Source organism: Artibeus jamaicensis, unplaced genomic scaffold (genome assembly GCF_021234435.1).
Source record: "Artibeus jamaicensis isolate MK-2021 breed Jamaican fruit bat unplaced genomic scaffold, CSHL_Jam_final scaffold_614, whole genome shotgun sequence".
Classification (NCBI taxonomy): Eukaryota; Metazoa; Chordata; class Mammalia; order Chiroptera; family Phyllostomidae; genus Artibeus; species Artibeus jamaicensis.
In genome coordinates this window covers 1,503,472-1,530,927 of record NW_026522050.1, presented here as the reverse complement: position 1 = coordinate 1,530,927, position 27,456 = coordinate 1,503,472, and the positions used below count along the sequence as shown (strand labels likewise).

Below are 27,456 nucleotides of genomic sequence, written 5' to 3'. Positions count from 1 at the left end.
GCTTCATTCCAATAAATTAACATTGTGGGACCCCCTTCCCTGGTGGCCAATCAAGGAAAATCATGGGAGACCACATGCACAGTAGCTTTAAAGTAATATAACTACTTGTACATGCATAATAAAAGCCCATCAAAACTAGTCAGGAATATCTGCCCTTTAAGAGTAGAATTTCTCCAGTCCCTAAGGTCAATCTCTGCTCGAGATTGTATACTCCCACCTTCTGTGCTTGACAAATCTGCTTTCTGTCTTTCTGCTGTAAATTCTGCATATTCAGTTCAAATCTTTGTCCACAATCACCAAGAACCTGGTTACCTGTGCCCATCTGTGGCATGACTTTCTCCCTCCTTTCCCCATACTGTAAAAATAAATAAATAAAATATTTTTAAAAATAAAACATCCAATTTCTGCCCTACTTCACCTGTGTGGGTTTTCTTCTTCAAAATCATGAGAAGACATCTAGCAAACCCAAAGTGAGGAACATTCTATAAAATACCTGACCAGTACTCCTCAAAAGTGTCAAGGTCATGAAAGAAAAGGAAAGACTGACTTCTGGTCAAGATGGAGGCATAGGTAGATACACTTTGCTTCCTTGCACAACCAAAAGAAGGACAACAACAAATTAAAAACAAAAACCAACAAGAAGTGCCAGGAAATTGAACTGTTTGGAAATCCAACAACCAAAGAGTTAAAGAAACATTCACCCAGCCTGGTAGGAGGGGCAGAGACTGGCAGCTGGGGCGGAGAAGACTCGAAACAAGGCAGCAGCTGGCAGACCGGGCAGTCCTAAATTCAGGTGCGGATAAGCCAGGAGGAACAACTTGGGGAACCAAGGTTCCAGCATGGGAAACTAAAGCTTCAAAACTTTAGGCTGTAGCCCTGGGTAGTTTAGCTCAGTGGATTGAGCACAGGCCTGTGAACCAAACAACCGCAGTTTAATTCCCAGTCGGGGCACATGCCTGGGTTGCAGGCCAGTTCCTAGCAGGGGATGCACGAGAGGCAACCACACGTTGATATTTCTCTCCCTCTCTCCTTCCCTTACCCTCTATAAAATATTCCTTAGGCAATCTGTCGGGGGGCGTTGTGGTGGTGGGAAAAACTCCCAGCCTCACAGGGAAGTGTTCGTTGGAGAGACCCACTCATTCCCACTCGTTCCCAGAACATACACAAGCCCACTCACCTAGGAGTCAGCACCAGAAGGGCCCAATTTGCTGTGGGTAGCAGGGCAGTGACTGAAAGTGGAGCAAGAGCCCAGCAAGCAGGATTGTTCCCTCTGTGGCCCCTCCCCCACATGCAGCATCACAAGGCAGTGATGTGGTTGCCCCGCCCTGGCTAATACCTAGGCACCGCCCCTTACAATGTAACCAGTGTGCCCAAAGAAATATGGCCCAAATGAAAGAACAGATCAAAATACCAGAAAAAGGCCCTGGGTGGTGTGGCTCAGTGGACTGAGTGCTGGCCTGCAGACCAGCAGGTTGCTGGTTTGAGTCCCAGTCAGGGCACATGCCTGAGTTGCAAGCAGGGTGCCCGGGAGGGGGCGCACGAGAGACAACCACACATTGGTGTTTCTGGTGTTCCTCTTCCATCCTCTCTGTCTAAAAACAAATAAACAGAATATTTAAAAAAAAAAAGAATTAATAGCATGCAGTATAAGGATGGAAGAAATGACCACGAATGTCCTGTGTGTATGAATGAAAACAAATGAAGTATCTGTGTTATATACATATATATGTGTCTATAAAACAATACTCAAAGCTATGTCCACAAACACCATGTCATGGAAATTCATTCATTCGTAAATTAAAAATAAAAACAACAACAACAAAAACCCTCCAGCCCTGGTTGATGTGGTTCAGTGGATTGAGCCCCGGACTGCAAATCAAAAGGTCGCCTGTTCGAAACCCAGTCGGGCACATGCCTGGGTTGCAGGCCAGTTCCCAGCAGGGGACGCACGAGAGGCAACCATACATTGATATTTCTCCCCCTATCTCCTTCCCTTACCCTCTAAAGATAAATAAATAAAATAAAAAATAAATAAAATTGACCTTTAAAAAAAAAGAGGAAATGGAGAAGCCAAAGAATTTATATACATGACCCATGGACATGTACTAAGGTCGCGGGGCTTGCTGGTGGGAGGGCATATGCAGGATGGAGGGGAGAAAGGGGAGAAAAAACGGAACAGTTACAGTAGCATAATCAATAAAATATACTAATAAAAGAAGAGGAGAGACTGAGAAACTGATTATATTACAGATTATAAGAAACTAAGGAGATAGGACAACTAAATACAATGTAGTGGATTGAATCCTGGAACAGAAAAAGGATGTTAATGGAAAAGCTGGTAAGTAGGATGGTGGATGGTCCCGGTTTGTCCAAGACTGAGGAGGGGATCTCAGGGGTACAGAACTTTCTGTTTTAAAACCAAACCAATCACGTCTTGGGCACCAAGGAGCCCCACTTGTGAAATTCAAATAAAGTTTGTAGTTTCGTTCATAGTTTTTATCAATTATATATATAATTGATGAAACATATATACATGAGTTCGTTTGAGTCAAACGAATGACATATGCCAGGGTGCAAGATCTCACATGCTCCCTCATTGCTCTTGCTTAGCAAGCGAGGGTTGTCGGACTGCCAGCCTTGACCCAATGGAGGCAATGGGAGCCCCTGAGTGAGAGCTTTGGCCTTTGCTGGGAGCACGAACAGTTTATCCACAATCATCGGACAGAAGACAGGAGACAAAGGCACGTGTGATGGGTACTTGGGGGCTGCCTGTGCACTGTAGGTTGTCCAGCAGCATCCTGGCTTCTACCAATAGATGCCAATGGCACTTCTCCCCTTGTTGTGACAACTGGAAATGACTCCAGATGTTGCCAATGTCCCCTGGGTGGTGGGGGGGGGCAAAGTGCCCCTGTTGAGAACCACTATTCTAGCATATAATGTGATTTACTGATTTGTTTATCATTTGCTTCCTCCCACTTACATACGAGCCCCACAGGGACAAGGGATGTCTAACACATAATTAGTGTTCAACAAATATTTGCTGAATAAATGAATACATTCATGAAAAAAGCAACTATAATTCATGACAGACCTGGAATTCAGGCTGTGTGAGGAGGGATGCAGGGACACGAGAGGGGTGAGGCAGGGCGGAGGCGAGGTGAAGTCCTGGGCTGCAGGTCCCAGGGGGGCCAGCTGGAGAGGTTGGGGTGTTGTGAGTGGGGCTCTTGACACCAGGACGGTGTCGTTTTTTGGCAATGAAAAGACCCAGGGCAGTGCTTGCGGTGGAAGTATGAGGAGCACGTGCAATTTCAAACTGTACTTGTTAAATTTTTATTATTTTTTAGGGAGTGGGAAAGGAGCAAGAAAGAGAGGGAGAGAGAAATAGTGTCGTGCAAGAGAAACATTGATCTGTTGCCTCTTGCCCCCCACCGGGGACCCGGCATGTGCCTTGGCTGGGAATCAAACCGGTGACCTCTCTGTCTGGAGGCCGGCACTCAGTCCACTGAGTCACACCAGCCGGGGCATATATGCAATTTTAAAGTTTCCGGTGGCTACATTAAAAAAGAAAAAGACAGAAGTGAGATAAGTTTTAATAATATATACCCCAAATGTTACTTCCACTTGTAATCAATATAAAATTATTCATGACAATTTATATTTTTTTCCTTGCTGAGTCTTTGAAATCTGGTGTGTATTTTAAACTCACAGCACGTGCTAGTTCAGACCAGTCATATTTCAAGTGCCCAGTAGCCACACGCACGCAGCCGGCGGCTCCCAACAGGACAGCGCCGCTGGAGCGAGTGGCTGGGGCGTGGTGAGGACAGGATCACGGGAAAAGAGTTAAAGGACCTGAAAGGCCTGGCGGCTGCCTCATCCACAGGCGTATCGAAGTCTCTAAGAACCAAAGCAGGAGCAGGATGGACGGACGGACATCCACCCAGGAGCTAAAACGATGGAGCCGTGCGAGACCCCTGAGGTGTCAGAAACAAAGTGGGCGGCATAAGCTGCAAACGCAAGTTCAAGCCTGAGTGTTTGAAAGGAGGAAGGAAGAGGATGCCTGCCCCACCTCCAGGTGTCTTGGGTGAGGGGTGGCAGGAAGGGTGGGGACAACTTTGGGGGCATGAGGTAGGAGCGGCAGTGACCTCAGGGAGGACAAAGTTTCTGCCAGAAACCTCAGTTTAACAGGACGGGATGAGGATTTGGGGGATTTCGCCACAGATGGACCATCAACTCTTGCAGGCACAGTGGACACCTATCAGGAGCTGAGGGGACCCAATGGGAAGGCAAAGATGGTCAGAGCTATAGACAGAACCAGGAGCCCTGAGTCCCTGATGGTGAGATGCATCAACAGGGACGAATGGCAGGACCAGTGCTGACGGTCTCCAGGAAGGGTGGGCGGGGGAGCCAGCTGTGAGGATGGGGGCACGGAGGGCATTTGTATATACAGACACAGGTGAAGACGGAGGTGAAACAGGAGCAGCACGAAGTTGACAATCGGCGAATCTAGGTGGACAGTATGGGGAGTCGTGATCTTTCTGTAGGTTTGAGAATTTGTTAACATAAAATGTTGGGAGGAAATGAATTCTTACAAAATGTGCAAATCTTTTGGCCAAACTGTTGCCAGGCACTAGGCAAATGGCCGTGCTCCAGTCTGGAGGCTGATCAGACGCCTTAATTTGCAAGAGGCCTCAGGTTCCCTGGGCGCTCGCTTCCGGCTTCGGGCTTCTGCCTCTCCAGAAGCAGAACAAACACATTTCTTAAGTGGGTTAAAGACATTTCACACTCATTGTCTCACCAAATCTCACCAGAACCACCCATGAGATGGGTTTTATGATCCCCACTTACCAAAGGGGAAACTGAGGTTCAGGGAGGTCAGGTGACGCACCTGTGACGGCACACCTAGACCAGACTCCAGGCTGTCTGACCCCCAGGGTTGGGCCCCTAACCAGGCCCTGGGATTCCACGGGAACCCCCAACCCCATCCCTAACCAGACGGGACACTCGAGCCCTTGGTATTTCTAGCAGTAGAGCCTGCATGAGCCTGGGACACAGCCATCAGTCCCCAAGGCCTGCCAGGATCCCAGGGCACACGCCTTACCCTCCCACCTCATCCAGCTCTTCCCCCCGCCCCGTTCCACCCAGTCACCTTACAAGACCAGTCCCAGACCCGCCTGGATGGGTTGGGACCAGGGCAGGCGCTCCAGATCCGTGCCTGCCCTTCCCCACCCAGCTCAGGGGGCCTAACTAAGGCCACCTTTAGGACCCGCCGTAACCCTGAGCTCAAGGGTCCTCTGGCTGCTGCCTGGGTCTGGACAAAGGGAGGCAGGAGATGGGGGAGGGGTACTGAGTCAGGAGGAATTTATTTCCTGGGCTGCCTTCCTGCTGGGCCGTGGCTCTCAGGTCACACCACTGTCCCTTCCTGCCTGAGGGCTGGGAGGGCGGCACGGTGAGGGGGCACCACCAATCCTCGGTGGGTCCCCTTCCTGCTGCCCACTTTTGAAAACCGTCCTTTGTTATTAAACTCTCTCCACTGACCCCCACGTGAATGTGTCACCTGCTTCCTGAGAATATGAAGGCAACCTGACCCTTAACTTCCCTTGATGACTCTCGTTCCTCCCTCCGTTTCTGACCGCCCCCAAACTTTGGGAACCCCAGGAAGACAGACCCAGGCGGGGAGGCCAGCAGCTCACGAAGTTGTCTTTATTGTTTCCTTACTGTCTCGGAGCGTCAGGGTCGACCCCTCCCGGAACAGGGCATTTGAGGAGATAAATACTTATTCTGCCCCCCCGCTCATGAGCGGGGGGAGGTTTAATAAAAATAGTAATATAATAACAATAATAATGACTATGATCAATAATAAAATGTCCCACATGACCCCGTAATACACAGTCGGTCGAAGTTTTGAGAAAAAGGACCCCCTCATTTGAGGGAGGGCCGGAGTGTGCCTGGAGACCCTCAGCGGGCCTGTTGGGCGCCCGTCCCGTCTCCCACCAAGTAGCCCGTATAAATACCCTCCCCACCCGCCCCCGTTAGGAATGACCCCATCTTCTGGACGGATCAGAGGACATGGGCTTGCGGAGCCCCTCCCTGTTCCCAACCCCGAGCTCTTCCCCAGACCCCCAGACAGGACCGGTAGGTGTCCCCTCCCCGTCCCCTCTTGCCTCCCCTCTCCGTCATCCCTCCTGCTTTGTCCCTTTCTCCTTCTCTGAAGGCTTTTCCCTCCTTCCCATCCTATCACCTCCACGTCCTTGCTCCTCACCTGTCTCTCACCCCTTTCACCTACATCCTTCCCCTCCTTCTCTAGCTTCCTTTCCTGGAGATCAGAGCCTGTCCCTCCCACCCTGGCCCTGAGCAGAGACTGGGATATGGCCTCATTGGTGGCTAGACGTGCGCAGCCCAGACCTGAGACTGCTCCGGGACCCAGCCCTCCTCCGCCCCTCACCTCAACTCTTGCTTATCAGCCTCCCAAGGCCTGGCCTGGCACTGGAAACCAGAGTTTTGGCACAAGCATCAGTGGACACCAGGACAGAAGGGGCCCCCAGGGCAGAAGGCGGGCCATTCTCTTCCCAGTGGCGAGCACAGGTCGTCACTGGGAGCAGAGGAGAAAGGTGGGGTGAGGGCTGGGAGTCAGGCTCCCCGGGTCCTGGGGACCCAGGCCAGCCTCCCAGTCTCTACCCAGCGCAGGCTCTCCCTGAGTCCGAATTTCCGCGTGTCCCGGACCAGCCGGAGTATGGCATTCCTCAAGGTCTTTGTTCCCTCACATCTCAGTCCCGGGATGTGGGTGGGCCCTGCCGGAGGGTGTCAAGGGGAGCTCTCTGATTCGGGGGCCAGGGGAAGGCTCCGGGGCCGCTCTGAGACCTGGAGGGAAAAGAGGAGGTCAGGGGTGGGAAGAGGAAAGCAGGACTCTGTCCTCACCGGGCCAGGGCCTCCAGAGGCCTTTCTGGGACGCGTCACCTGCCCCACAGGCCCTTGGAGGCGGCCAGATGCGAGGGGGGTGGGGCTGCATGAGAAACACCTGGGGGGCTCACACTAAATCCTGGAGCCCCAGTTAAAGTTCCTTTGTTCATTCACTCCATTATTCAGTCATTCAACAAACATGTTTTGCTTTGGAAAAAGACAAACTTGACCCCCACCACCAAAGAGCCCACAGTTGAGGGAGGAGGACTGGCAAGCACAGCAGAAGTGACAAGAAACAGGTGGGAGGAGGGCCAGAAGGTGGACCAGCCCCAGGGAGGCAGCGACTACCTGACTAGGCAGCCTGGTGATATTGGCGCAGATCTCTGAGGGTGACCTGGACACTAACCAGGCAGAGGACAGGAAAGGGCATTCAAAGCAGGGGAGCAGCAGGGGCAAGAGGCTGAAGATGTGAAAGAACATGGTGCCCTGGCTGGTGTGGTTCAGTGGGTTGGACGCCATCCTGCAAACCAAAAGGTTGCCGGTTCGATTCCCAGTAAGGACACATGCCTGGGTTGCAAGACAGGTCCCCAGTTGGGGGCATACCAAGGGCAACAATTGATGTTTCTCTCCCTCTCTCTCTCTCCCTCCCTTCCCCTCTCTCTAAAATAAAAGTAAATAAATAAAATCTTTAAAAGAAATAAGAGAGAGAGGAAGCAAGACAGAACATGGCAAGTCCCAGAACTCTGAGTGGCCCAGTGTGGCTGGGGGGTGGGGAGGCTGGGAGTTGGGGACAAGGCTGAAGGATGGGTAGGAACCTTCGCATTTCCTCTGAAGTCCTCCCCAGGCCCCAGCCAGGGCGAATCGCTCCTTCCCGTGGGCTAAGCCTCTGTTAATCAAGAATCCCAAGAGGTGCCCCCTCTGTGGCTCTGTCCACATGTGCCCAGCACCAGGCTGAGGTGTCGTTACCTCATACAAGTCTCACAATAACTGCACTTTACAGGCAAGATCAGCTTAGAGAGGGCGGGCACCTTGCCCAGAGCCACAGCACTGGGGGAGCCGAGATGCCCAGCTCCACTGTGGGGGGGCAGGTAAGAGCCGCATCTGTGAGGATTCAGGGAAGGGATGGGCTAAGCTCACTCTCCGGCCTCAGGTCCCAGCGAAAGGCCTAATACAGGACAGAACCGACCGTCCTTACACTGGGGGAGGGAGAAGCCCCCCTCCCCCCGCTCACCTGTATCAGGGAAGTTGCGGGGCTCAGGGATCCCTGGGGACAGGACACGGACTCACTGGACAGAGATGTCCAAGGCTTTCTCTTCACTGTTCCAGAAACGGGATGCGGGGACAAAAATCCAAGGTCAGATTCAAGAGGTCCAAAAAAAGTGGAAAATTGGGGGCGGGGAGGCTGTGGGGCTGTCCTTACTGGCGTCCGCCTTCCCATCGCTGCCCGTGGAGGCTGGGCGCCGGGAGGCCTCGGAGAAGCTGTGGGGCCGCTGTGGGACGGAGCTGCGGGCACCTCGACCCTTCGTTTCAGGAGCCTGCTGGGCACAGTGCGGAGGGGTCGGTACTCAGAGGCACCACAGAGCATGCCCAGTGAACCGCAGCCATCCACCAGCTTGGACGGGCTGACCACACGGGCTCCAGGGGAGCCGAAGACTGCAAGCGCACGGAGAAGCCAGCGATTGGCTCAGCCTCACCTAGGTTTGTGATTGGTGCCACAAGACTCACCGGGGACAGGTCCCTGGTGCTGGGCTTCCCTTCAGTGGGGCCCACGTGCACCAGGTGGTTGAAGTTGGTGGGCGGTGAGATGAGCTTGGAGCGCATAAAGGGGTCCTTCAGCATCTCCCTGTTGGCAGAGGAGGTGTAGGAAGGAGGGCTGTGGAGGTGGTATCTCCCCCGCCCCCTCCCCCAGAATAGACTCTCTGCCCCCCTGGGGGCGGACCCGTGTTTCGCCCCGCCCCCAAGAGCAGGAGGCCCCGCCCCCACTGGTGAACCTGCGCTGCTGTTGCCTCTGCTCCTCAGACACCCGGAAAAAGAAGCGGCGCTTGCTCTTGGTGCGGAACAGCTGGCGCCGGCTGTTGTCGGTGAGGTCGGGGATGTTGAACTCGTCCTTCTCTGTAGGAGAAGCAGAGAGCTGGGCAGTGCCCCCAGATCGCCAGGGCCCCAGTCAGCTGGTGCTCAGGGTCACACACACACACAGGCGGCAGAGGCGAAGGCACACTTGTGTACTCACGCACGCTCCCTCACCTGCCAGACAGTTCCTGAGGTAGGTCAGGCGGACCTTCTCGGTGCCAAAAAGGAACAGGGAGCCCTCTAGGTTCAGGGGCCGCACCTGAGGCAGCAGGCACAGAGTCAAGCCATGCTACCCTGGCTCACCCCAGCCCAGCCCCCGGGGCCTTGGCAGGCCCTCCTGCTCTTTTTTTTTAATGTTTCGTTTTCCACTAATTTTTTTTAGAGCAGAGAGGAAGAGAAACAGAGAAACCTCTCCTACTGGCTGCCTCTTGTACATGCCCCAACCAGGGACCAAACCCACAACCTGGGTATGTGCCTCGACCTGGAATCGAACCCACCACCTTTTGGTCCAGGGGGTGACGCTGCAACCTACTGAGCCACACCAGCTGGGGCAGCCCTCACCTTCTTGAGCGGCACAGTTTGGACCCATTCTGCTTTCCTCACGTCAAACACATCAATGGAGTTCTCACTGAACACCGTCAGGTAGGGGACGCCGTAGCCTGCAGGGCAGAAGCTGCCTGTGGTCTGCAGCCCCGGGCAGGTCGTGCACCTCCCTGGCCTGTCTCCTCCGCATTACCACGGGCACGCCCTGCGCCCCGCCACCGCGGTGACTTTCTGCCGCACCAAAAGTCCTCCTTCTGAAGCCTCTCCAGGTTGCCCCACCCAACTTCCATGACAAACCAGAGATAACAATCTTGGAGTGCCACTCTGTGCCATGCCAAGCATAGTTCTAACCACTTTGAACATTTCCCCTCCTTTAATTCTCAAACAACCCCTAACTTACAGATGAGGGACCAGCAACCTCAGAGCTAAGTAATGGGCAGGTCACCCAGCGATGAGTGAGAGCTGGGAACTGGCCCCAGGCTGTCTGCCACCCCCGCCCCCCGCCTATGTGTTGGGTGTCTTGGCTACACCCAGCCCATGGGCTCCACCCCAGAAGGGCCACTGCTCCTGCAGGGAGCTCTGTCCCTCTTTCAGCCAGTGCCCGTCACACCAGTTACCTGCCAGTGTGCCCGGCTCCCCACCCCCCACCCCCACTCATTCGTTCATCCATTCCTGGGTTTGAAGAAGAAACCAGCCCCAGCCAGCGAGGGGGCCCCCAGTGCACCAAACCAGTCATTACAGAGGAGGCACTGAGAGCCAGGGCAGAGGTTTGAAGAAAAACATGGGGAAGCACAAAGGAGCAAGGGACTAATGATGGGGGAGGGCAGGGAAGGGGGCATGGAAACAAGGACAATGACGGGGATCGTGGTGGTCATCTCCGGAGGGCCCGCCAACCCCAGGTCCTGAACAGACATAGGGGCTGGACTTGGGTAAGAGTTTGCCAGGTCCAAGGAGAGCAGTTCAGGCAGGAAGAGGAAGGTCCTCTATGATCCACCGAGGTCGGAGCAGGGCATGGTTGGGAAGAGGGTGCACGCTGGCTTCCAATGCCAAGCTCAGGAGTTTGGGTAAGACCCTGTCTTCCTTTTGTGTGTGGGATACACGTCAGGGGCCTGGCCCCACCCAGTCTGGCCCTCCACTGGCCTTACCCCAGCCCGTGGGCAATGCTGGCCACAGCAGCTCGTGGATGCGGGACTTGCGACCGGCACTGTCCACGTAGACACCAGCGGTGGTGAAGAGTAGCAGGAACTCACTGAGGCTGAGCTCCACGGCGCCCATGGCCTCGCCCAGGCCCCCTCTCGATGGTGGCAGCTCCTCGGGCACCAGACCGCCCCCCAGCGCTAAGGGCGCAGCCTCATTGAGCAGCGGGTAGAGGGAGAAAGCACCAGCTGCACCCACACACAGCCGGTCCCCCAGCAGCTCCAGGCTCTGCACAGGTGCTGCTGCCTGCAGCTCTCGGATGCGGTGCTGCCAGGGCCCCGGGCCTGGGCCCAGCTGGTAGCAGAGCACTTGGCGCTTGACCGCGATACAGAGCACAGGGGTGCGGGCCTGCAGGATGCGTCCGGCTGCCAGCGCCTGGCAGCCTCGAGACTCAGGGATCTTGGCGCCTGCCACCTCCGCACTCTCCAGCTCGGCCAGGGGGAAGAGGCGCACGCTGGGGCCGCGGCCACACAGCACGATCAGAAGACCCGCGGTGGGGCTCACAGCCAGCCGCTGCACCCGCCGGCACTCGCCCACCTGGAAGATGTCTGCAGAGTTGGCGAGGGACAGTGTCACCCTCAGGAAGGTGAGAAACAACCTGGTGCCCACCCTCCTGCCCCCCGGGGCCAAGCCCCACCCACACCGGCCTTCGCCCCGGCTGCACACACCGTTGCTGTGCAGGTGGATCACAAACAGCCCCTCCTCGGTGCCCAGAGCGAGCCGGTCCTGGTCTGGTAACAGGAAGGAGTCAGGGGTCAGAGGGCCTGTCAGAGGCGGAGACTGGGTAGTCCACCTGCCCTTAACAAGCCTCAGTTTCTCCCTGTGTCACTGAACCCTTTTGCGGGGTGAGAGTGTTCAGCTCACTGCAAGCCTTGCAGGTAAGTGCCCCTGTGCCCCCAACTCCTGCCTGACACGGATCGGCGTGGTCTCTCCTGTGGCCCCCACCCTGAGTGAGTGTGGGGAGAGGTCCCAGCTTGCGGGGTGGGGGCTGGCTCAGGGCCCGGGCTGCCAGGGGAAGACAAGGAACTCTGCTAGCACCTCTCCCCTGACCGGCCGTCACGGAGGCCCCAAGATCCTTGCTGAACACGGCAGCCCCATGGGAGACGGTGTGAGGCTCAAGTGCATCCAGTCTCTCCCAAGGCCACCCAGCTGCTGGTAAGAGAGGCTGGGGACAAATCCCTAATCTATTTCTTAAAGCCTTTGCCCTATTCAATCACCTGCCTTAGAAAAAGCAGAAATGGAGGCACAGAAATGTCGAGCGGCAGAAGCCAGGCCTGCTGCTCCCTAGCCTGGGCTCCTCACACTGCTATGCCCAGGGGACAGTCGGGGGGGACGTGTGCAAGGCAAAGTCCACAGCTCATGGCTGCAGTGACCAGATGGTGACAGCGGCCCTCATGACTGTGGCTGGGCCAGCACTGTCCCCGCAGGCTCTGACTCCTCCCCCCAGCCTGCCTCACCCCCATGGGCAGCACCCCCGGCCAGACTCACCAACGATGGCGGCACAGAGCGTGTGGGGCAGCAGCGGCAGCCCATTGTCATAGGCCTCCTTGAGTGTGTACACAGGCCGGGCCCGTGGCCGAGCGTCCAGCAGCAGCCGCTGCAGCTCGCCCAGCACCTGCAGCCAGCGCTCCCGCTCGCCCTCGCTCTCCGCCAGCAGCAGCACGGTGCACGTGGCGGGCGGCACCGTCAGCTGGGAGGCTGTCACCTGCGGCAAGACACCCAGGCTGGAGGCCCACAGGCCGAGGGCCAGTTGTCGTTCCTCCCTTCTCTCTCTCCAGCAGCTGATGCTTATTGACCCGGACGTGAGCTTGCTGGGCGCAGAGTTAGACGCTATCTTAGAGCGGACGATGAGACAGACAGGGCGGTCAGACAAGCACATACACAGCCGCAGAGCGACAGTGGTGGGGGTTCGGGGCATGGTGGGGACACGGAGCAGGGCCCCAACCCAGGCCGGCCTCCCGGGGGAAGAGGCGTTTCTGCTGGAGGCAGGGTGGGGGGAATGAGTGGAGTACCCAGAAATGGTCGAGGTAGGGGAGGGGCTGGCAGAGGGAACAGATGCGAAGGGGTCCACGAGCTCGGGACGCTTGCAGAAGTGGTCAGAGTAGAGACAGACTCCTGGGAGAGGCCGGGAAGGCCTGCAGGGTCAGAAATGGGGCCTCGAGGCCACAGTCGGGAGCACACTGAGGGCAACAGGGAGCCACAGGAAGAGTCCTAAACGAGCCAGCTTCACACATGGAAAACTCTGTGCCCCGCAGGGCAGAGCATGCGTGCACAGACCAGAATGGAGGCTGGTGTAGCCATCCATGTGGGGGCGGGGGCGGGGTGAAGGCGTCAGCCATGGGGATGGAGGACAGTCGCTGCAAGGGGGTCGGGCCGGCATGACAGCAGACGGTGGTCTGACCCACCCTGCCCCAGGCACTTACCCTAAAGATGCGTGGCAGGTCCTTGGACTGGGCATGGATGACATCAGAAGCCAGGACAGGGGTGGCTGAGAACTGGGGGTCCCTGGGAGGTCCACGGAACAGGTCAGAGGTGGCACTGCCCTTGGCTGCACCCTACCCACCCACTTATCCTTTGCCCCCATGCTACCGCCTGGCACCCACCTCAGATCCAGTGCCTGTAGGAGGGCCCCGCTGGCCGGGCTGAGCCGAGGGTCCGGAGCGTCAAACAGCAGCAGGCGCGAGTCGCTGAGGGCAGCAAATACCCGCTGCCAGCCCCGCCGGACACCCGAGGGCCGTGGTACCTGGGGAAGGCAGCCATGGGACGGCCTGCCAGGCCGCAGCCCCCGCCCCCGGCCACCCCCCCAGGTCCCAGCTCACCGACAGGAAGCCCTCATAGGCAGTGCCTGTGCCTGTTTCGGGGTGCACACCCAGGGCCGCACAGAGGAGGTCAGAGGGCACAGGGCAGGGTGGGGCCTGAGGGGCACAAGTCGAGTGACAGAAGTAACCGCAGGCTGTGGGGAAGCAGGAGACGGCAGGCATGTGGCGTGAGGTGGGTGGGGACAGTCCGGAATCAGGACTCTGGGTGTTCCCAGCCCCAGCTTCCCTCAGGCCGTGGTGGCACCCGAGCTGTCACCACCTCCCCACCAAGCGAGGAGAACAACAAAAACCGCAGTGGGAAACTTGGCCTGCGCTGAGGCAGGCCGCCGGGGTGTGTCGGGAGCAGGGCTGCTTCTGTTCCCTCCTCCCAGGGCTGTGGCTGGTGCCTGGGAGGTGGGGGCGCGAGTAGGATGAGGGGTCTCACCGTCACAGCCCAGGCCCTGGCGGCCCAGGCCCAGCATCAGGGAGGTACAGCGCAGACACTTGGTGGGGGACGGGAAGCTCCGGGGGCGCAGCGTGTGTGACCCGGGCTAGGGAGGGGAACATGACCGTTACTGGTGCCTGACCCCCGCCTCCTAGGGCCCTGAAGTGGCCGGCAGGACCAGGGAACGGCCAGGTGGCAGCGCAAACTCCAAGCCCCAGCAAATCTGTGGCATCACAGACTCGTCGTCACCGCTGCCACCCACGTGGTCTACTGGCCACGATGCCCAGGGCGGAACCCAGAGGGTCCTCGGAAACCCAGCGGAATGGCGTGGCCCCCATCCCGCCCCACCCAGCCAGGCACCGACCTTCGTGGGAGGACTTTCTGCAGGGACTGCGGTAGCAGCAGGTGCTCTGGGGAACACGGCCTGTGGGGGCGGGGTGGGGGGCAAACGGGTAAGAAGCGTGTGGGCAGAGGGCCCCCCAACTGCGGGTCTCCCACTGGTCCTCACCCCCATGCGCAGGCTGCGCCGGCCCTCTGGCCTCAGCTCCGGCTCCACTCCGGGTCTCGGTGCCTCTCCTGAGATGCCAGGGTCCCTGGCAGAGTCCTTCTGGGGTTTAGGAGCAAAGTCAAGGTCCCTGTGCCTCTCGCCAGGACTGCTTCCCAGCCGGCCCCTCCACCAGGTTCTTACCTCTGAGCCCCGGAAAGACAGGAAGGGGATCAGGGAGTTGGAGGGCTTGGCATCTGAAAACAGAGGGTGTGGGTCACTGGGGCTCGGGTCCCTAGTCCAGCCCTGACACTTACTCCTGAGGAACCAGGGACCAGTTGCCACCTCAGTAAAATGGGACAATGACTGTAGCCTGTGGTGGTGGGACCTGGCATACAGCAGGTGCTCAGTAAGTGCTGGCTAACAGGTGGTGGGCTAAGTGGCAGTCTGGAACAAATTCTCGTCTCCACAGCCCTGCAAGGCTGTGCAGAACCCTCTTGGTAACTGCGAGTCGGGAGTGGGGGACCTGCTCCCAGACAGGCGTGCAGATGGCCACTTACCTCCTGGCCCGCGGGTCCGCAGCTCCTCCCGAAGTGCAGCCAACTCCTGCTGCAGGCCCCGGTTCTGCTTCTCCGCCTCCTGCAGACGGCTGGGGGAGAGCCAGGGCAGAGCTCACCACAGGCCTCTGAGCGGGCCCTGGGTCCTGGGTCCCCTCCGCCTCGCCAGCCCCGGCCTCACCTCTCAGCCTGCAGCTGGGCCTCCTGCACCTGCGTCAGCTGCTCCTGCAGGCCCTGCTTGGCCCGGATCTCGGCCTCCAAGGCCAATTGCAGCTCCAGCCGGGCCGAGGCCTCCATCTTCTGCAGCCGCCTTGCCTTCCACTGGTGGTCCTGGTGGCCGGGGGCCCCATGTAAGATGCCTCCTGGGACTGGCTGCCTCAGAGGCCCCTTCCCACCAGAGCACGACACTGCCCGTGCCACCTAGCCAGGCTCAAAGCCTCAGCTTTGCCGCTGACATGCTGTGGGCTTGAGCAAGTCGCTGCTCCTCTGTGAGCTGTGGCCTCACCTTCAGAATGGGGCTATTGGCACCACCCCACCCCCATGGGGCATCTCTGGGGCTCACCAGAGGCTGTGCGGGCAGTGTCTGGGTGCCCACGTTCTTTAAGGACTCCAGCTCCTCGGCCATCTTGGTGGCCAGGGCCTGCAGGTAGCCTCTTGAGATCTTCTCATCATTCACCCTGATTGGAAAGGGGGCTCAGGGTCAGGGGCTGGGCACTCAGCTCTGCCTGGGCCCAGCCCCCAGCCCTGGACCCCTGGCCCAGCAGCACCCACCAGCTGAGGATGTCAGCAATCTGGGCCTCCCAGTTGCCCTCTGTCTCCCGCCGCTCGCCCTCCAGGCGCTGCCTGCTCTGCTGCTCCCGCTCCAGCTCTTCCACCAGCTGGGGACCGGGCGGGAGGTAGAGTCAGTCCCCAGGGGCCCACGCAGCCCTGAGCCCCGAGTGTCCACCCTTGCTCACTGGCCACAGCTTGCCCGCCTGCTGTGGGCACTGCATGAGAGAGACAGCTGGCCCTGGGGCCTGGCCACCCGGCCCTGGGGCCTGGCCACCCGGCCCCGGCCCCTGCTGCGTTTGCTCCTCGCTCCGTCCTGCCACCTGGCTACCTATCTTGCCCTCTGTCTACCCGGCTTACCCGCTCCTGCTCCCGGCTCAGCCTCCGGTTCTCTTCCTGTAGCTGGCAGAGGGCCTCCTTTCCACTGGGCCTGGGGAGTGGGGGACGACTTAGTGACTCCCAGTGTGGGCCCCTGCCCCCCACCCCAGCCCCCCGCCCCAGCCCCCCAGCTCACCCGTGGCCTCGGGCCTGCTCCAGCTGTACACGCAGGGCGGCCAGCTCCTTCCTCAGCGGTGCTTCCTGAGGCCCATCCTCAGACAGCCCTGTACCGTTGGTCTCAGAGGCAGTGTGGACGGTCTTGAGAACATGAAGAGGGGGCAGGGCAGGGGCATGAGAAGCTATGGCCCACCCTACCCCTGGGACATGGGCCTGGACCTGAGGGCCCTGAGTGGGGAAGGCCGACGGCAGTGCCACTTGGCAGGGAGTGAGACCACACTACCTTGACCCGGGCAGACGCCTTCCTGAGGCTTCGCTCCTGCTGTCTCTGAAGCCGCGTCACCTCCCGGCTCAGGGCAGCCACCTGGGCCTGCAGCTGTGATGGGGTGCAGAGATGGCCAGTGCTGACCATGTCCACCCCAACCCTCTCCCCGGCTGTGCTTCAGACTCTTGGGCTCTGCCAGCTGCAGCAGGAATGGAGGTGGTGAACCCCGGGTCCCCCACCCAAGCATCATCCCCTTGCTTAGGCCCCTGCCAGCCACAGTGAGGGGTGCAAGGGCACAGGAGGCCCCCAGCACCTCCAACCAAACTCTCTGGGCTTCCCCCAGCCATGCCAGGGGTCATGGGGGCAGTGCCCTACTGCTGTGCCCACGTACCCCCACTACTCACCTCCCTCCGGGCAGCCTGGGCTTCCTCCAGCTGGGAGCCCAGGGCCCGGGTCTGGCTGGCTGTAGCCGCCTCTCTCTCCTGGGCCTCCTGCAACCTCTGGAGTAGTTCCTCCTGCCGCCCCTGGGCGTTGCAGAGCTCCTTCTCCTGCGCCCGCAGCCCTGCCTGAGCTTCCGCCAGCTCCTGGGGCATCGGGTGGGGGTGGGGAGGACAAAGCCTGGAGTCAGGGCAAAGGCCCCTCACCGTCAAGCCCCGGGCCATTCAGCCACCTCACCAAGCCCTCACCTGGAGGAGCCGGTCTCTCTCCTGCCGTAGGTCACTGTCCTGGCCTGGGCTACCAGCAGGAGGCCCATCCGTCTGGGACAAGGGGGCCTTGCTGTCCCTCAGCGTCTCTGCCAATCGTCAGTGAGACCTGCACTTACTGACCACCCCGGCCTGGCTGGGCCCTCCACCTGCAGCGTCTCATGGAAGCCTCACTGCAGACCAGGCAGTGGGTTTCCTTGGTCCACTTTCTATATGCAGGCTCAGGGAGTTTAAGATAATTCCAGGCCAGCTGCCACGGTGAGGGCTGGGGCAGAGACAGGGCGGGGAGGGGTGGGCAGGGTACCTGACAGCCTGTCCTGCAGCGTCTGAACTTCCTTCCGTAGCTGCTCCCGCTCCTGATGGTCTGAGGCGACCTGCAGGGCCTCTGCCATGGGGAGAGCCCACCAGTGAGTAGCTAGTCCAGCGGCAGCAGCCCCGGGGCAGACTCACTCGCCCTGGCCCAGCTGACTCCCCGTACCTTGGAGTTTCTGGCTCAGCTCCATCTTTTCCTGCTCTAGACTGTGGAGCCTCCGCTCCAGGGCATCCAGCTGCTCGGAGCTGCTCTTAGGGCCCGGACTGGGTAGAGAGGGGCAACACAGGTTGGCAGAGACCACCCCCCAAAGCAGCCTCCATTCTCCAATCATTCATTCACCCGAGAGACACCGCAGTGTGCCAGGCCTGTACCCAGACCTAGGCTCTGTGCCAGCAAGAGAAACAAATCAGACCAGGTGCTGCCCTTGGGAGGCCCCAGGATGGCACCACGGGCGGCAGCCTGGGGGGGTGGCTCCAGGGTCCCCCAGGTTCAGGGTCAAGCCTCAGTCCTGGCCCTGACAAGCTATGTGACCAGGACTAGTCATCTGACACATCTGAGCCTCAGTTTCCTCGCGGGAAAAGAGGTGATAACAGGGTTTCTTCCAAGGACTGTCGAGAAGACATGGTGATATAGGTCCCAACAGCCCCACCCCTGGCACATAGTAGGTGCTCCTGAGCACGGGTCAGATGTATGTGCTGACCCCTGGCAGCGCCCCTTCTCCCAGAACCTCACTATGGTTTCCGGCCAGCCCCACGAATGGAACCTGATCGTCCCGCCCACTTCACCGAGGCACAAGGTGAGGCTCCAGGGGTAGAAGGGGTCCTTCCAACGCTAGGCCTCCGGCTCCAGGCCCACTACGTTCCTAGCCATGGAGGTTCCTGAGAGGGCCAAGTGCTGGGGCAGGACCCAGAGGGGGCACGGGCACAGCATCGCTACAACCCAGAGGACAGGGGGGACTATTCTTGGGAGAGCTCGGAGCATACTGCCTCAGCACCTGTCACATGCAGGCACCAGGTGGGACATCCAACCGCTTTCCCAGGGTCATAATGTGCTACACTCCCAGTGCCCTCCGGGCCCGGCAGCCCCCAGCTTCCCACCAGGCACGTGAGGCCTAAACTTACCTGCCCGAGGTGTAGGTAAAGCCCACAAATGGCAGGTGGTGGCCTGAGAAAGTCCCATGGGAGGGTGGTGGTAGGGTCCCCTGCAGAAGGAGCAGAGAGAGTCAGAGTCGACAGGCACAGCTCCAAGCCGAGGCCTGAGCGTCCCCAGGAGACACCCTGGGACTGGGCGTGCCAGCTGCCTGCTGCCTGGGCGGGAACGAGGCCCCCACCGAGTCGGAACACGGTTCCCAGGGATCCTTGAGGTGAGGGCCTCCCAGGCACTGCTGGGAGTCTTCTGCCACGTACGACTTCTGCTTAATACAATGATACAGGTCAAAGGACCTTCACTAGGCACAACCCACCTCAGGGCAGGTGATCCATAACTCCCAAGAGCCTCTGGGGTCTGAAGGCCTCACCCCCAGCCCAGCAACTGCTTTGGAAAACTTTTAGGGGGTTCCTACAGCCAGGAAGGGTCGAGACAGCTTTCCGGCTGTAGGGGGACCCAGCACTCACTGGGTGGTTGAGGGTGTCATCGTCCACGTCGAAGTTGGAGGTGTCCATAGGCCCACGGAGCTCAGGGATATAGGGGGCAGTGCTGGTGGCCAGCCGCTCCCAGTCCACGCCCTCGAAGAAGGGGTGGTTCCGGAAGTCGTCCAGCCCTCCGCGGCCCAGGCGCTCCTCCTGGCGGCACAGCAGCTGGCGGATCAGGTCTTGGGCACTGGCTGGCACATCGGGCACATCCGAGGGAAACTGCAGGTGGTCCTGCAGGCCCGGGGAGAGGTGTGCTGGGTATCTGGGATCCCACCTCCCACCTACGGGCATCACCAACCCCGTGCACTTGGGAGGCCCGCTGCCCTCCCAGAACCCTGGAGCCTGGCGGCCAAACCTCATGGTTCATGATCTTGCCGTAGGTTTCCACCAGGGACTCAGCATAGAAGGGCGTCTCCCCAAAGAGCAGCTCATAAGCGCAGACCCCCAGTGACCACCAGTCGCACTGCGGGCCATAGTGGCCCTTGCCTTCCTCCATGGCCTGCAGGATCTCGGGAGAGATGTAGTCGGGAGTCCCCACTGCCACTGACGAATCCACCTGTGGGTGGTGGTGTCGAGGGGCCATGAGGCCAGCCTCGGGCGTGGCTGGGCCTGCTGGCTCCCCGCCATGGGTCTAGGCCTGGCGCGCCCACTTGTTTGGGGTTGGCTGGCCCGGTGCTGCCCCGTGGAGCCTGGGCCTCGTCCTTCCTTCCCCTGGAAGCCTGCTGTCCCCTGCACTAGGCCTGGTGCCTCCCAGCCCCAGGACCCCTCCCAGTCCCCTTGCCCCCACCCTGGGGCGAGGTCCTTACCATGCCATTGTTGTTGAGACGTAGGCAGGAGCCAAAATCAGCCAGGCGGATGTGCCCATTCGTGTCCAGCAAGACATTGTCCGGCTTGACGTCCCTGGGGGAGGCAGGGAGAGTGAGCGGCCCGACCTGTGTGTGTGGACTGGGAGTGTGGGCACGTGCGCATCTCAGCCTAAGGATGCTCACGTGGGGTCCGTGCATGTGGGGTGGGCGGAGGCTGGTGGCCAGGCCTCCGGGCTCCCAGGAGAGAAGGTAGTCAGATTGGGAAAGGGACCCATGAGGACGACCCTCAGAGGCAGCAGAGTGTGTGTGGGGGACACAGGAGTCAGACTTCCCCAGGGCAAACCACAGCTTGGCCACCCGACAGCTGAGTCACCTTGAGCCAGGCAGGTGCTCGCTGGTGCTAAGCCCTGACTTCCTCATCTATAAAATGGAACAGTGGCAGCTCCCCCCTCCCCCGCCATGACTTTGGGTCTTTGGTGTGAGTATTCAAAGGCATCATGCAGGTGAAGCACCCAGCATAGGGCGTGGCACGTGGTGAGTGTTCAGCAAATGTCAGCTGTCCCCAGAGCTGTCAGCAGGGGCTGGACAGAGCATCAGGAGCTTTGTGGGCCCCACCTGTGCACGTAACCCAGCTGGTGCAGAGAGTGGATGGCCAACACCATCTCGGCCAGGTAGAACTGGGCCAGCTCGGGCGGGAGGCGGTCCTCGAAGCGGCTCAGAAGAGTGAGGAGGTCCCCACCAGCATAGTAGTCCATCACCAGGTACTGGATGGCGGCAGGTAGGACAAGAATCAGATGGAAAAGGGGGACACCTGCTGCAGGGCCCCGCCTCCCAGTGGCCCCATGGGGCTCTGGGAGACAGGGCTGTGTCTCCCGGCCAGGGCTCAGGTGGAGGCTCCAGGCCCTGGAGCTGTGGGAGAGGGCAGGGGGGCACACCTGCTGGTCCCAGGAGGAGGGGGTCTCTCTCTCTCTTTCAACTTGGACCCGGTGCCTCTGGCCCCCAAGGGCCTTCTCCTTTGTCCCCAGCCAACCCCCCTCCAACCTTGCCAAGCACCCTTACCAGGTACTCCTCGTCCTGGAAGGCGTAATGCAGAGCGGTCACCCAGCGGCCGTCCCCCTTCACCAGGACATCCCGCTCCTCCCGGAAACAGGCTGTCTGTAGCAGGTTTGGGGAGCGGGGTGGGATCAGAGCCCAGGAAAGCCCACGTCCCCTCGGGAGTGGGGTAAAACCCAGAAAGTCTAAGAGCTCAGATGGAGGTTGCTGGTGTGAGCCCACGCCTGTGCTCTGCAGCTCTGGGCCTTGGTGTTACCGTATTATCATAAGGAAGGTGGGAACGGTCTGACTGCCTCTAAGGAAGGTTCATAGTGAGGAAGGGATGGGGGTCAGTGGCCCCCGGGGTGCATGCTCTGCTGCTGGCAGCCGTGCCCGCCCCTTCCCCCGCAGCCCCTGTATCTATCTCAGTGGCGGCACGCACCCCCCTCCCACACCTTTGCCGGGTACCTAAGTCCCACCAGACCCCAGACTGACCTCGGCCCTCTTCAGCATCTCCCATTTGTGCAGCATTTTCATGGCAAAAACCTGCCCACTGTCCCTCTGCCTCACCACCGCAACCTGCAGCCACAGAGAATGCTGGGGTCAGTCCGGCGGGGACACAAACACCCTCCTCCCACCCAGCCCAGGCCCTTTGCTCACCTCCCCGAAGGCTCCTCGGCCGATCACCTTCAAGATCTCAAAGTCATCTCTCTGCAGCCGCAGCTCTTTCACCTTTGTTACCAAGGGGCTGGCTGGGGAGACACAGAGCGGGGCTCAGGGGACCTGCGGGAGGGCCCCAGGTCCCGCTCTCACCTGCGGAAAGCCAGGAGCTGTCATTCCCGAGGCCAGGGCAGGATGACCTCCCCAGGGTCAGCCTCTGGCCAGGGGCTGGAGAGGCACTGCAGCCCCCTCAGCCGTGAGCAGGACACACGCAAGGTGGAGTCCTGACTGCTGACCACCCCGAATCCATGGCTGCCAGAAACCCTGTCCCCAGGCTCCAGGCAGTCTGGATCCCAGGGACTGATGGAACTAGTCGTCCCCGCCAGCTTGGGGGCTGACCCTGGCCAGCCAGGTCACCTTGGGACAGACGGGGACACCATTCCCACCCCCAGCTCATAGTTCTTGGCCACCTAGCAAGACCAGGCCAGGGCCTGTCTTGGGAAACTGGACAGGCAACATTCCTTGTCCCCAGAGAGGCTTCTCTGCCATTGAGGAGCTGTGGCCTGGTCCCGGGACCCTGTGCCGGGCTGTAGGCACAGAGGTGCCTGGCTGGGGGTAAGACCTGGGGGAGCCCCAGAGGACAGGCAGGACGGTGGTTCTACAGGGCTGCAGAGCACAGGCCCTGTCTCCCCGGGGGGGGGGGCCTCCTCGCCGGCAGGCACGGCCAGATCTGCCCAGGCTCTCACAAGACCCGAAAACAGGGCCAAACACCTTGCCCTGGCGCCTGACGCTGGCACTGGAAGATGTGAGCACCCAGAATCTCCTCTAGGCCTGACCAGCTCGACAACTCTGAGCCCTGCCTCCCTCCCTGGACTTGGCCTTCACCTGGCCAGGAACCTCCTCCTTCCTCACAGTCCCTGATACTCCCATGAGGGACATCTCCAGCCTCTCCCAGGTCCCTCCCAAGCCCAGAGGAGGGGACTGGGGCCTGGAATATTAGGGAGGCAAGAATGACCAGCAGGGGTTGGGGTCAGTTGCAGTCTGGCTCCCTGCCTCAGTTTCCCCCGCCAGGAGGTAAACACCCTGCCAGCTAGGCAGGTCTGTGGGTAGGACAGAGAGCTGTTCCACAGGTTTATCAGGCAGAACCCCCGCAGCAGGGGTGGAAACCTCATTACAAAAATTAATTGTCTTTTTCCCAGGTCTGTGTGTGCAGCTGACAGGAGCAGCCACAGGTCTCCAAGGGGAAGCTGAGGCCAGGGCACCTACCCATCGGCCAGAGAGGGGCCCAAACTGGCCGCCCATAGCCAGGAGGATCCAGGCCCCCAGGACAGGCTGCCCAGTCCCCTCACCCTGCCCAGGGGATGGGGGCTCTGGGCAGGATTGGGGACAAGTTGGGGCAGAAGCAGAATGAGTCACCACCCTGCAAGTTACCTCGGGAGATGTCAACAGACAGGCCCCCACGCTGGGGTCCCAGGCAGAGGTGCCAGAGGCAGGCAGGGAGGAGCACATGTGTGTGCAAACACACACAAACACGTGGGTGTGGCATCACAGGGAGTGATGACAACACAGTGAGACACACACATCAGGTGCAGGAGTCCAGGAAGAAGGGCAGGGGGCAGACAAGATAGGGGCCCTCTTACTGCCCTCCCCCACCTAGGAGAAGGCTGGGGCCCAGGGCCAACTCCCAGCATGTCTCTGGCCCCCAGCTGTGCCAGGCTGGGCCTTGTGCCTGCCCAGAGCTCAGGAGTGCCCGAACGCTTGCTGCCCACTGGGCAAACACCCGCTTCACCCCACCCTTCAGGCCAGACCCTCTGTCCTCCCCCCACGGCCTGGCCAGGTGTGACCAGGGAACTCTGGGGTTGGCACAGGTGTTCACACTGAATTCAGGGTCACCCCAGGCCAGCCACTCCCGGTGACTCAGACAAGTCAACCAGGAAGGGGTGCAGACCCACATCCAGCCAGGTCTCCCTCCCCGGCCCTGGGGAAAAGCCCTCAGGAAGCCTGGCCAGCAGCTTGCACAAGGGGCTAAAGTTGGCTCCTATGTCCAGACTGGGGTGGTCTGATATGCAGGGAGTGTGTGTGTGTGTGTGTGTGTGTGTGTGTGTGAGACATGTGCACTACCTACAGCCCTGTGAGTAGAAACAGGTGAATGTGTAACAGCCAGTGTGGCTGGGGGGGGGTCTGCAAGTGTGGGGCTCCCTGGGTCTCCCCACCAGCTGTGTACGGGTATCTCGGTGTGTCTGTGTGGTATGTGGGAGACTGAGAAAGCATGTGTGTCAGTGGGCGACATGCATGGGAGTTTGCGTGTGAGAGGCTGTGTCCTCACAAGTCATGAGGCTATAATGTGTGAGGGAAGAATTCTGGACGTGACTGTGTAGGGCATCAGTTGGGTACCCGTGTCTGGTGTTTACACCTGGGACCAAGTTTCTCTGTCTATGTGAGATGTGTGTTGTGTACATGTGCCACCTTCTGTGAGCGGGAAGGAGTGTGTGTGTGCATCTGAGTGAGGGTAAGGTGACCGCGGGGTCCAATGGCACGTGTCAGGGCCACTTCTGGGGGTCTGCGGATAGCGGGTGGGGGAATCTGTGGGCTTGTGGCTGTGGGTGAGAGTGACTGTGGGCGCGGAGCGCGGAGGGAGAAGGTCCTGACCCAGTTGTCCGTCGGTCCGCCCCCCAGCCCCCCGCCACCGCGTCCCACCTCAGTCACTCACCCCAGCTAAGGAACTGCGCCACGCTGCGCTCTCGCCGCAGGGGGGCGCTGCTGAGCTCCTGGTGCAGCCCCAGGAGCAGATCCAAGAGGCCGTCGAGTCCCGGGCCGCCGCCGGCCTCGCCCCGCACCAGCTGCTCCAGCGCACGGAGCCGCCGCTCCATGGCTGCGGCCGAGGCTCTGCCCCCGGACTAGAGCCGGACCGTCCGCATACCCGCCCGTCGGGTCAGTCTTTTGGTTCTCGAATCATTCGCGCGCCCACCCCGCCGCCCTCCCTGCTGTCACCTTCCTCCGCGGCAGCCTGCGCGCCCTCACCTGGGCGCCGCGCCACGCCCTCCGCCCCGCCCCTCGACGAACGGGCAGGTGTGCGCTGGCCAATGGGAGACGGGACAGTAGGTGAAGGTGGGAGGGCGGAGGCGCCAGGAGGCGTTGCCCACTCACGGCCAGGAAGTGGAGGGGCGGGACCGAACGGCACTAACCCCGGGGCGGGGCGGGAGAGGCGGGGGTCCCCAGGGGTCCGGGAAGGCCTCCTGTATCCCCGCGCAGCCCCAGCCCCAGCCTTACTCGGGCCCTCACCGGCCACTAGCCTAGGTGGGGATGCTCGGGGTACTGCAACTTCCCTCGCCGGCCGGGGCAGCGGCCGCTTCTACAGCAGCTGAGGGAGAGGGGCTGGGGACGTCCGCGGCCCTGGAGCCGGATGGGAGTTGTAGTCCGCTCCCTCCGCGGGATGCCGACCGTGCTTGGCACCCCCCCAAAAAAAACTTTCCAGTTTCTGATTTCTTTTTTTTTTGTAGCGTTGCAGCCTACCCGGGAGACAGGTGTATGAGGCAAGGATGGTTACATCCATTTGGCACATGGGCCCACTGAGACTTCAGATGAACAAAGATGAATTCAGAGGCTGAGGATAAGGGGACCCTGCAGTGGGGCTGAGCTGGTAACTCCAAGTCCTCAGGCTTCAGGTTCAGGGGATAGCCTGGGACGAGCTGCCGCTGCCCCTTGCTCCCCTGGTTGCATGTCTTCGTGGAGTCCCTTAGAGTTTAGGAGATGCATGCCTATGGGGGAAGGGAGAGGTGTGGGCTTGCTTCAGGGAGGAGAGCACGCCACTACAGGCTCTTAAAGCCTAGACAGGAGCAGGGCCTGCGGCCGCCTGGAACTTAAAGGCCAAGGAGAAGTCTGAACTGGGCTGGAGGAGGTCAGGGGAGGGGAGGGAGTTGGCTCTGTTTGGTGGTATTTCTGATTTCCGCCCAGCTGTCTCCAGCTGGGCTGGACCAGCTGCCATAGGACTGTGGGTCTGTCCAAAAGGAGGGATCAAAAGGGAGAGGGCTTTAGTGTCTTTAGATAACAAATTCTTCCATGAAAAAACATCTCTTTAGGGATTTGCCTCCTCCCTTAGGCGGGGACCTTCTTGAGTCTTGACAGGGTCAGGTTGCCTGCGTGGAGGGAGGAGGCCCTCGGACTGTCCGTGGAGCTGAACTGAGCATCCCCAGCAGCCCCCGGGCTTCCCCAGGGGTCTCTCCCATTTAACCTCTGAGTCCTGTCTGTGGTCTGTGGAATGGGGAAGCCAAGACAGGCTCCCTCCGTACCCAAGTCAGGTGGGGGAAGGCACCCAAGATTCAAATCCAACAGCCTCTGTGTCTTCCGAAAGCTGGGTTAGGATTGTGTGATTGAGCCCCCTGGGCCCTTACCTACAGCCCTTCTTTTGGGGGTGAGACCCACAGGAGGCTTTGCACCCTCAGAGGCCACAGGAGGGTGCCAGAGACCAGAGGAGGAGGAGGTGCTTGGGACAGACCCAGGTTTCCATCTCCCAGGCAAGGCTCCTGCATGGGTGGGGAAATGGGCCATTCCTCACCGCCTCTCTTGGACACCCTGATCCCACACCCCACCCCACCTCGGCCTCCGGGGATCTGCAGCCAATGACCAACTGGTGAAACCTCCGGGTCCTGGCTCACTGTCTGTGTGACTCTGAGCAAGTCCCTTACCTGCTCTGAACCCTGAATTCCCAGACAGAACCATGCGCTGGCCCTTCAGACCCCATCCCTGCATAGAACAGCACAGGGGAAACTGAGTCTCAGGCAAATACTGAGCCTGCCTGATGTCCTTGCTGGGCAGTCCATCTGGGTGCAGTTCTCTTTGGGCCTGCGTTTGCTTTTGTTGCACCCTGGTCCAAACCTCCATTTCTTGTCTATAAAAGGGGGTCAGCTCCCTGTCCACTCCTTTGCAGCTCTAAGGTCAGAAAGCCCCACAAGACTCAGTCTGTACCCGAACCCCTGCTCCAGGCTCAACAAGCAGCCAGTCCTCCAACCTTGCCACCTGAAACAGCTCCCGCACGTGGCCCTGCTTTGCCCCAGCAGATCTGTTCTCAGATCTCGTGTGAGCTGGACCACCAGGGCTGCACAGGTCTCACCCCAGGGAGCGGGGTCTCTGCATGTGGCCTGAGCAGGAGACCTCCCATCACCTCCTCATTCACACTCCTTGGCCACTGCTTCCTGGAGGCCCACCCAGGTGCAGACACCTGCTCCCACATAATCTCTCCCGCTCCCCAGGTGCTGGCACCAGCTCTCACTGGAGCCCTGCAGATGGCAAATCATGGCAGACCGCTCCGTTCCTGTGGCCCTTCTTAGCATTTCAAAGTGACTGCAGATTTGCTATCTCCACAGGGGCCCTACAAGAGGAGGGTGTTCTTACTACCTTCCCTTAACAGATTAATAGCTTAAGGCCGGGAGGTGAGTGGTACCAGCTTTGAGCCTCTCCAGGTTCCAGGTCTAGGCCAGTGCCTGGCAGCAGGAGGACAGTGTGTGACCCCAGAGACTGGAGAAAAAAAGAAACTGTTAGTTCGACTCCCCAGGCCCCCCCCCCCAGCAGAAAGGGGATGCTTCAGATAAGGGGATCCCAAAGAGGGGGAGAGCCCAGTCCAAGGGAGTAGCAGGGAATCCAGGCTTTCTGGTCCCCAGAGCCTCGGTCTCTGGTCCTGGGAGTGGCCCATACACAGGCAGGCTTGGCGCGGTCCGTCAGGTCCAGGTCCGAAGCCACACCGCAGGCCTCCCAAGCTGGGCCCATGGCTTCCCCACGATAGCCGACGTCAGGG

The 27,456-nt window shown here is 59.8% G+C and overlaps 1 protein-coding gene across 5 annotated transcripts; it reads right to left on the bottom strand.

Moving 5' to 3' along the window:
* Positions 1–6,143: 6,143 nt before the first annotated feature.
* On the bottom strand, positions 6,144–24,712 carry CDC42BPG (CDC42 binding protein kinase gamma). 5 transcript variants are annotated; one of them, XM_053659244.1, is made up of 37 exons: positions 24,376–24,711; positions 21,666–21,757; positions 21,501–21,584; positions 21,033–21,128; positions 20,589–20,737; positions 19,974–20,067; positions 19,523–19,723; positions 19,150–19,398; positions 18,658–18,737; positions 17,702–17,799; positions 17,528–17,608; positions 17,206–17,312; positions 16,924–17,103; positions 16,538–16,630; positions 16,274–16,395; positions 16,120–16,189; positions 15,763–15,869; positions 15,554–15,668; positions 15,173–15,321; positions 14,995–15,083; positions 14,639–14,691; positions 14,459–14,557; positions 14,315–14,374; positions 13,951–14,056; positions 13,527–13,660; positions 13,311–13,450; positions 13,131–13,212; positions 12,196–12,412; positions 11,376–11,438; positions 10,656–11,255; positions 9,529–9,626; positions 9,142–9,226; positions 8,889–9,009; positions 8,623–8,740; positions 8,318–8,435; positions 8,129–8,214; positions 6,144–6,858 (listed from the first exon to the last, which is right to left on the bottom strand). In XM_053659244.1, exons 1-37 carry the CDS (start codon positions 24,533–24,535, stop codon positions 6,802–6,804), a joined length of 4,653 nt encoding a protein of 1,550 aa, XP_053515219.1. In that variant the 5' UTR covers positions 24,536–24,711; the 3' UTR covers positions 6,144–6,801. The 5 variants fall into 5 exon arrangements, with proteins under 5 accessions (XP_053515219.1, XP_053515220.1, XP_053515221.1 ...); XM_053659245.1 differs by having other exon boundaries at positions 14,459–14,554; XM_053659246.1 differs by having other exon boundaries at positions 21,666–21,753; positions 24,376–24,461.
* Positions 24,713–27,456: the final 2,744 nt, after the last annotated feature.